This window comes from Aulostomus chinensis, chromosome 22 (genome assembly GCF_037954235.1).
Source record: "Aulostomus chinensis isolate RoL2024-O1b breed Wild chromosome 22, RoL_Achi_v1.0, whole genome shotgun sequence".
Classification (NCBI taxonomy): domain Eukaryota; kingdom Metazoa; phylum Chordata; class Actinopteri; order Syngnathiformes; family Aulostomidae; genus Aulostomus; species Aulostomus chinensis.
Genome location: NC_141341.1, coordinates 21,188,940 through 21,198,608, shown reverse-complemented (window position 1 = coordinate 21,198,608; position 9,669 = coordinate 21,188,940). Strand labels below are relative to the sequence as shown.

Below are 9,669 nucleotides of genomic sequence, written 5' to 3'. Positions count from 1 at the left end.
GCTGGCCCTCTCAGCAGGGCTATAGAGTCCTAACTTGTCTACATTTACCTCCTGCGTTGGCTGACCAATGGGGCCGTTGCGCGGAGAGTCCCTCCTTTAGCACTTCACTATTCTCCCCAAGTCAGCTCATGCTCAGTGTTTTCATGACCTCTGACCCCAGGCCATGGCAACAGTAGCAGGAATGTCAGGAGTGATTGGCAGGATAAAGAGCGCAGCTCCTCTCTCTTGCACAAGCGGATTTGAGACACTTTGAGGGGCGAACAATGGTGGATTTGGGCTTGATTGGATCACTGATGAGCTGATGACTGTCAAAAGAGCACGTCGTCTTTACATAAGCCTGATTATCTCTGCGTGGTGGAGGAACGGAGAAGAGTGGGAGGGGTACTAGCGGTGGTGGGGGAGCGGAGCTAGCAGGGAGTTCAGCCCCATGCAGAGCACCTCTAAAAGGGCCAGATCAGCACACGAGGGCTAGGCTACGAGCCCTGGACCTCTCTCATCCACTGGGGGCCTTTAACAAATCTATTCAGGCGACTGGGGGCCCTCATACATGTGGCTATAATCACAGGAGGGTGGCTGAGGCTGGGAGTGTGTGGGGGGATGACACATAGAGGCAATCATTGTTCGATCCATGACCATCCCATCAAGGCAGAGAGAAAGCGAACGAGGGAAGGAGATCCATAGTGAGATGCTGACAGAAAAGAGCAGTGGGACAGGCAAATCAAAGACAAATCCCCTCCATAATCTGCCTCTTTAATAGGGATTAGAACTCACCAAAGAGCCTATGTCAGAATACTAAAGCACCAATGAAGACGCCATTCACACTAAGAGTTTAAGGGGCTGCTAGGACTCGAAAAGCTCCACAGTTCATTGAGAAGTATGAGGAACGGTGGCTGTTTATGGCTTTTTTACCAGTTCTATCTTTGAAAAGTTTTTGTACAGGTTGGATGAAAAACAGCTTGAGACTCTAAAGAAGTTTCAAGCTGCTACCGCCAGAAAAAGCTAATCGCATTTTGGATCTGCTCACTTTTCCCCCTCCTTTTATAACAAAACATGTTTTGGACGCGCTGTGTAACTGATAAAACAGCTTTTTGATGTCATTTTCAGCTCCATCATGCTACGCTCGCTGATATCCAACTTTGAAAGAATAACATATTGTTTGGGTTCTTGGAAGAACAGATCTGGCTGGGATGAAGTGTGTGTGTGTGTGTGTGTGTGTGTGTGTGTGTGTGTGTGTGTGTGTGTGTGTGTGTGTGTGTGAGAGAGAGAGAGAGAGAGAGCGAGACAGAGACAGAGAGGACGATATTCTCCTCCGCGGTGCTGATGGCAGTCTGTCAGAGCTGGCAGAGGAAGTGAAAATGGGTGGAAGGGAGTGTCTGGCGTCCTTCCATGCTGTTCCCACATCAATGACAACTCTCACTGCATCAGCACTCTCCCTCATTTGCTCTCTTTTGACTCCAGTTTGCTCTTTCTACCGCATGTTTTCTGATTCTTTCAGTGGCTGTGAAGGAGTAGATGGACGTGAGAGGAGAAAATACCATCTGAATCATCTGAACACACAAGCATCACACTCTTTCCCTCCTCTCACACACTTCTGTAAGGGTTCAGGTCACCTGACGTGGCGTTAATGTGACTCCCGCATTCAGGTTTTGACCACGAAACTGTACTTCTCTGTGACTTTAGCTTAGCAACCAGCATTAAAATATGTCACTAATCCATTAAAAATCAGTTCTCAGTTTGATGTGAATCTTGTTCCATTCATCACTCAGAAACATCAAAGCTTCTTAGATTAGTGGTCATTTTCAAAGAAAAGTTACAGAACTCTAGGGAGGCCATAGAGAGACAAATCTATCATTTTCAGCCACAAGATGTAACCTGTCCCCAAAGGAATCTTGATATCTAGTGGCCACAAGTTATACCTTGTGGCCTCAAAATAACATAATTGATTGAACCAATTATATATTACTGTGTCTACAAATTCATTAAATTGTGAGAAATTTTTACCTTGTGACAACAAAACTCTTTCTTCCCCAACCCAAACTGACCGTGGGGAGCAAGTTACATCAGGAGTCCTGAAAATGGTTGAACGTAGGGAACAAGTGATATCTTGTGGCTACAAAATACAGCTTTTCTCCCGCCGCTGCCACAGCATGGCTCCGTACCATGTTGCCAAATTTGTGCCAGTTTCTCAAAGTGTATTTTTAAATCAGCAGCATAGCATCATAGATGCACACATTTTAGGTCACCGGCACCTTGTATGTATGTATTTTGATCCTCAATGAAGATACAAACTAGTGTCTGGCACGAAAAGTAAAAATCTGCATTAATTAAGGCTGGACTAGATGTGCACTAAAGCCAGTGTGGAGCCTGACCCACTTGGCACCACCATCTATTTTGATCATTTGAGGCAAAAGTCCAGTAGTTTTTTAAAAGGTAGAACAAAGCAGTTATCATGTCACAAGCAGCACATGAGGCGCTCAAAGAGCGGTGATGTGGGAAGTTTTTAAAGCAGCTTTCAGCTCGTGTGGCTTCTGTTTTTATTCTGTTTGAATAATGTGATCAATGAAGGTGACTGTCAGCTGAAAGGACAGCTACTACCACTGCCTGATGACTTACAAGTAGGTTTGAGGAGAAGACAGCGGGTCATAGGTGTGCACATGGCTCACAGTACACTTCTGCTCTACTTCCTCTGAGAGAGAGAGAGAGAGTGTGTGTGTGTGTGTGGGGGGGGGGGGGGTGGTCCTTAAATCTGGCATACTGGGTTTCCTCAGTGAGTGTATCATATCTGTTCAAGTCACCATTTAGATGTGTGTGTATCTGACTGGTGGAGTGTTCGTCCACCTAATTAGCTCTCCATCATCCGTCTCCACTCCCATAACCCATGTTACAATGACAGGCTGTTGCTATTTTATCTGAAGGCGGGGAAGTTGGAAGTCCCACTCACATCTTACGTCTCTCACGCATTATTCCACCCCTTTCTCTAGGGTTGGTAGTTGGCAATGACCAAACGAGTAACCACTAATAATAACAAAAAAGCAGCTGAGCTAATGTTGAACGTGTTTTCTAACTGTGATGTCAGAAGTCACATGAGTGACTTATGCCTAATAAAGTCTTATGTGCTCAGTCCTCCATCTTTTATGATGACATCACCAATGCTACATATGTACTGCAGCTGTCTTTTGGTTGTGCTTTTCCCAGAGTTTCTATAATCTCAATTTATTACAAGAGGCTCCGGCAGTGACATTGTATCACGATGCACCGATCAGTGACAACCTGCACTCAGGAAATAGGCAGTGCAGACAAGCCTCCTAAATAATTCCTGGGTAAATTGTGATACGGGGTCTGGTCCGTCAACTCACCATTCTGGATCCATAATGCTCTGTGTGGTCTCTCCCAAGACGATGAACAGTAAACGGAGTTGGTGGGATCAACGCCTCGTTTCCCCATACGGAGGTCTGGAGACAGTAAGTCTGTCAACTTGAAAGTTCATTCGTTCCGTATGGAGGCCTGTGCTCTCAAATGTGGTCGCCAGTTGATTTTTGGCGCAGAATTTGCCTCGGGTGTGTTTAAGAACTGGTCTTATGGACTATGTGCTAGCAAAACCAAGCTAACAGGCTAGCAGTGAGTGCTAACAGGCTCAGGCTCTCTCTGCAGCCATCTCTGAGGTGGTCCATGCAGATGTTCCACACGTCTGGCTGTTGCCTCGCCCCACGGGCTCATCGGCAGGCGGTTCTGTAGCCTTGCAGGGTTTCAGTCTGATGTGAAAACACTGACACCAGACATCTGCATGTGGACAGGAGGAGTACTGAGACGCATGCCAGGAGGGAGTGATTTGGCTTGTCAGCTAGTTCCAATTCACCAAATAACAACTGTTCACGACAAAGTCAGAGTCAAGTCTCAGGTGTTTTGAGGAAAAGTCCTCTTCAAGTCACGAATGTGCGAGTGCAAGTATCAGACTCGGGTCTCTGTCTCTGTCTCCCAACAGGAACTCCTGCCAGCAGGAGGAGGCTCCAACATGTTTGTTCTGACTTCAGTGTCTCTGATCAAATATTGCACCTGAGACAATAAAGACATAAACAGGCCAATATAGCTTCATCACTAGCACGTCCACTCCGTTTGGTTCTGTGGGGTCAATGTTACGTACTTAAATGTCTCTGTCTTACGGTGCCTGGCGTTTTCTTGCTTCTGTCATATTGTCATATGAAGCAACGGCCATATTCCGTATTTCTCGTCCGGAGCACCAAGGTTTTCTCCATCACAGGGCCAGGATCCAACTGCAGCATCCTGGATGGTAACCCTAGCTGGCATATTTCATCTGAGCTAACCTGATGGAAACACTGAATCCTGCGATCAAGATATTTCAAATCTTCCTCATCAAATTAACCTCGGCAACAATTTCCTGACAAGGCTGCTTGACACAGTGTCAACTTTCAGCATATCGTTTTAGAAAGTAAATCTGCTGCTTAATACAAAATTGCTATTAAATCCAGATTTTGTCTGTACATGTGCCTGAGGCTGTCTGGGGCCCTCGAGAGACCAGAGGACCCCCAAATCATGTGCCATGTGTTCTGCTGCCAGTCCAAGAAGGCCTATAGGACCACCGCTTTGAGAAATACTCTCTGCTAATGGCCCCAAGACCCCCCGCCTTCCTCTCTCTGTCTCTCTACCCCCTGTAATCGGGCCCTTGAACGTCAAGGATGGCTCAGAGTGACACACACAACCCCACCGCTCCCCTCCCCCTCATCACCTCCCCCTGAGCTTCTGCCCCCCACACTGGCTGCTGGCCTTTTCTACTGTCTGATCCATATTTCAGAGGCGGCAGTGGTGGCACTGAGGGGGTATAATCCAACATTAAAGCAGGAAGGCCCGGCTGAAAGCACACATGCGCAGGTTCAGGAGGTCCAGAAATCTTCCATTTCAATTTCTGCAGCATTTGCAGCGACTTCCAAGGCGTTGGCACAAGTCTCGGAATGTTGGCAAGAGTACAGCTTTCAACACTTTTCTTGCAAAAAAAGGGGGCTGATACTACAAGATTTAGCTGGCAAGAAGATTGTGAAACGCACTAATATAGTGGCAAACAGGTCAATTAAACGGTAGCAACACTGTGATCATCATTAGAAATCAAGAAGATTTGTATACATATCATAAATTGATTGTTTTCCCCTTGAAATAAAAATATAAATAACAGTTTATAAGGCATAGGGAATGTCTGTAATGGGATTAGTTATTAAAATCTTTTAAAACTGATATCATCATGCAAGTTTGCATCACCAAGTGCTGAATAAATCCCCAAAAAGCAAAACAACACTGTCTCAAATCGAGTGTGTCACCTCTTCCATTGCACAGCCTTCTTTGGTATCTCCCCTTTTAACAAAAAAATGTCTTTTTCATGAGAAAAAAAAAAACATTTTCAATAATAAATGACTATTATGACATTTATTTAGTTCCCAAAAAATATAATCTTTAAAGACAAATTCATATCCTGTATTTACAAATTTTGAAGGTTTCCATTCACAACAAAAGAGGGAAGAAAATAAGAGATACAAGAAGCAAGTCTGTGACAAATATAAGCTAGACAGTAATACTATGACAGGTTGTCCTGTTAAAAATAGCCTTCAGTAAACCCTTCTCAGTTAAATAAAATTATTACGTTTGTTTTTCTTCTGCTTTTCATAACGTTGTTGTCAGAACTTGCTGTGCTGCTGTGCCGTGGTGAGATCTGAGGAGAGAACAAACGGTAGAATTAAATTATGGGTTTTTTTTGTGTAAATTTTAAATACATTTTATGAACGCAACAAAAGGTTCCCACCTCTGAAGAGCACACATTTAAATAGTTCAAATAATTGGTTTAATTCTAAAAGTCTATTCTGCTAATTTAAAAAAAAAAAAAAACCCGACACATTTGCTTCATGCCTTCCACCCTCAGCATTCATGGTGTTGCTATCAGCGTTTTCTTTGACATGCATGAGCTGCATTCATTGGGGGGGGGGGGGGGCTGCTGCTGAATAAATGGCTGCAGATTATTTAAATGACGTAGGTGGCGATAACTCAAGTGTTCGAGGCCCCCGCAGGATATATTAGCCCGCTGCCTGACGAGGCGTTTAAGTGGGGACTCAATCACATGATTTATGGCGCTGGGTTGCGGCTCCGCGCCCGCTCAGGTGCGGCGGTGTTTGCCTCTGCTTCAGGGTTCATTTAGCACAGGACACGTGGAGAGGGAATGAAGGCTGCTCATGCCATAATGATTCCAGATGCATGAGGTTACCTGTCAGTGATCAGCTGGAACGGGGACTTCAGAGAGTCGGACCTGTGGTCGCTCTCTTCATCTGTGAAAGAAGAAGAAGAAGGAGAGGGTGGTGACGTGATTTAGATCATTCTCCACGCAGCGGCCGGGGCGGGATATTACGGTCTGGAGATGAGAGCTGGATCAAAGGCCTGCTCGGGAAACATTTATCAAATGTTCTCCATACCATCTCCCTTTGGACTGAAGCTCCCCGACGACTCCACATCACTGTCGTCCTCCGTCCCCGAGGCTCCCGCCGCCGCGGGTCGTGCGTCATGACGCGCAGCCGGCGCTGTACCGTGGAGAGGCAGGTGTCCGGCCGGCGCCCCTCCGAGCAGCGATCTCATGTTCAAAAGAGAGTTGGCGTTGAGAAAAGCCGCGTTGGCCCAGTTGTGCAGCTTGCCGATCTGACATGTATATATCCCATGACCCGGGAGTAAAGCCGGGTGGCCCGCGGAGGCCAAAGCGGCGTGGTGCGCATGGGCCGCGGGGGAAGGTTTGTGAGAGCTGTCGGGGGCCGTGGCGGTCTCTGCCAGGGACCAGATTTTTGGTTTGCTCTGCGATGGTCTCTGGCACTCCTGTCTGCTGGGAGAGTGATCCACTGCGAGTTTGGCAACAGGCGATTTATTGCGGGAAATAGCCGCCTCCAGTCCTCGCAGGCCCTCCACAGAAAGCGTCCTGCTGCTCTCTGAGCTCCGAGGCTCCGAGGCCTCTCTGTCCGCCACGTCCGCCGCCTCCCCTTCTCCTTTCCTGCAGCCCTGCTCCCCCGCTCGCTCCTCCTCGGGTCTGTCCACATCGACCGTTTCCAAATCAATCTCCTCGTCTTCGTCGTCGCTGCCGTTCTTCCCGTGCTCGTCCTCGTTGTCGCTGCTGAAGATGCGTCCGTCCCGGTCCTCGGCGCTGCGGCCCCACGTCACCTTGTTCTCCTTCTTCAGCCGCCGACGAGCGTTTGCGAACCAAGTCGACACCTGGAAAACAGAAAGGCGATTTATAGTTTTGAAGAAGACAAGAAACATTCACCGCACAGATCCTCGTTATCGCTCAGAACTTAGAGGGAATTCTTCATGAATTGACGACGAGCTGCAAGTCGAGCGTCAATCAAGCAGCGTGGCAGTGGGTTTCATTCTAAAATACCAAAGTATGTGAGTGGAGTTGCTCGATCAAGTCTGGGCCCCTGATTAGCAGCGCTGGGTTGACAATTCCACAACTGAGACATCACACACACACACACACACACACACACACACACACACACACACACACACACACACACACACACACACACCTGTGTGAGTGTCATCCTGGTGATAATGGCAAGCATGATCTTCTCTCCTTTGGTGGGGTAGGGGTTCTTCTGGTGCTCCTGCAGCCAGGCCTTCAGGGTGCTGGTGGTCTCCCGGGTGGCCGTCTTGGCCCTCGCCGGGTCCCCGTAGGGATATTGGCCGTACGGGTAGAAGCCTTGAGCGGCGTGTACAGGCAGGGAGGCGGGATGGGATCCCGGGCTGTCCTTCAGCTCGTACTGGGAGCCCTGAAGGACAGAAGGAAAACTCGTTGAAAATAACTCCTCTACTACTTCAGAAAAAATGTTTCAAATAAAAAGAAGAAGAAGAGACATTTAATTCATGAAGTTTTAATTTTAAGTTTAAGTGTATTAAATTTATTTTTTTTTAAAAAGCTTCCAGACATTTTATAACGAATAGCCTATGTTGATGCTTGTAAAGCAAAAAAATAGCCATAACGATAAGAATTATTATATTTTCTTGAGAGTATGAATTCTTGTTTTAAATTATCATTTCCTTTTATCTTAAGATGAAATGCAATTAATATTTCAATTTATTTTAGGTGACATTTTTTAAAAATTTTCCTCATTATAAAAAAGTTTCCTTAATACAGACATGATAATAGAAACTAGGTCCAGTCTTAATCACCTTGATATTTAAAGAGTTTAAATGAATTGTAAATTTTTTTGAGTCCCAAAAAGATGAATTTCTCTTAATATATTATTCAAAATCATATTTCACATTCAAACATAAAAGAACTGCAGTAATGCTCTTAGGACTCAACGATGTGATCATATATTGATAAGTATAAAATAAATAAGTAAATTCCCAAATAATTCACGCTGGATATTTAGATATCTTAATGTTAACTGCGCCTTAATTTAGAGTAATTAAAAAAAAAAAAAAAAAAGCAATCAGCCCGGTGGAGGCGGTAAGTGGTGTGTGAACACCTCAAGTGCAGTCTCTGGTGGAGAAGTACCAACTCTCACCATCTGGGAGATGAGGGCGAGGTCTGTGGCTCCACTGTACGGCAGAAAGGCACTATAGTTAGGAGCCGCCCATGGGCTCCCGTATATCCCCAGCATGGAGCCGACAGCCGCGGCGGTAGCAGACGAGCTCACGCCACCTTCAGTGCTTCCTTCACGAGTAGAAGCCGGTCGCTCGCCCCCGTACACCTCATGTGAGGCACTGAGGAACTGGGGGTACCCCAGCTGAGGGAAAGCCATGTCCGGAGAAGAGTCGAGTAAATCTCCCCCAAAGTCGCACAAAAAGAGGAGGCAGAAAAAAGAGAAAGTAGGGATCCTCTGATGACAAGAAGAGCAGAATAAGGGGGTGTCTAAATCACCGGAGTCCCCCTTTTAGCAAACTGTCAACTTTGCACTTCCACCGAGCTGAAGTCGCGTCAAAGCCACAGTTTGGCACCTCGAGTGCGGAGTGATGCGTGCGTCTGGCCGCGGGAGCTTCTGGATGTGGAGCTGACTGACTGATTGGCAGCCTACTTAAGCTCCAAGCTCCTCCTATGCCCGGGGCAAGCGATTAGTGCATTGGTTAGCCTAGGTCGTGTGTGTGTGTGTGTGTGTGTGTGTGTGTGTGTGTGTGTGTGTGTGTGTGTGTGTGTGTGTGTGTGTGTGTGTGTGTTGTGTACAAGATGGTCATAAAGAGGAATAAGAACCCGTATGCCTCTTTGTGGACTCAATTCAACAAATCCTCCTCTTCGACTGGAGTTTACCGCTCACTGATAATTGCTGGGATTTAATGAAACTGTATAAATGACAATAATTTGTAATTATAGTTCTCTAGGTCTAACAACTGTTGCCATGTCAAATTCCTCTGTCATATTTTCCGGCGCACATTTTACGCACGTATTTGACAGCTGCTCTGCAGGGTATATTAGGACATTCTGGCTAGCAGATGGACCGGGAGGCATTGATATGGTCGGCCAGGTCCAAGAAGAATGTCCGTGATAATCGGCGGAAGTCCGCGGAGCATATTTCCAGAGCAGAGATAAAGGAGATTGAAGGCAGTGACAGAGATTGACGAGGATAAGAGATAGCAGCGATACGGCGCACAGAGGAGCCGTGGAGTGGAAAATGACAGATGTTTGCGGAG

At 46.5% G+C, this 9,669-nt stretch overlaps 1 protein-coding gene across 1 annotated transcript; it reads right to left on the bottom strand.

Moving 5' to 3' along the window:
* Positions 1 to 5,446: 5,446 nt before the first annotated feature.
* irx1b (iroquois homeobox 1b) lies at positions 5,447 to 9,124 on the bottom strand. Its single transcript, XM_086192742.1, has 5 exons — positions 8,550 to 9,124; positions 7,566 to 7,808; positions 6,468 to 7,248; positions 6,263 to 6,323; positions 5,447 to 5,716 (listed from the first exon to the last, which is right to left on the bottom strand). Exons 1-5 carry the CDS (start codon positions 8,784 to 8,786, stop codon positions 5,668 to 5,670), a joined length of 1,371 nt encoding a protein of 456 aa, XP_086048868.1. The 5' UTR covers positions 8,787 to 9,124; the 3' UTR covers positions 5,447 to 5,667.
* Positions 9,125 to 9,669: the final 545 nt, after the last annotated feature.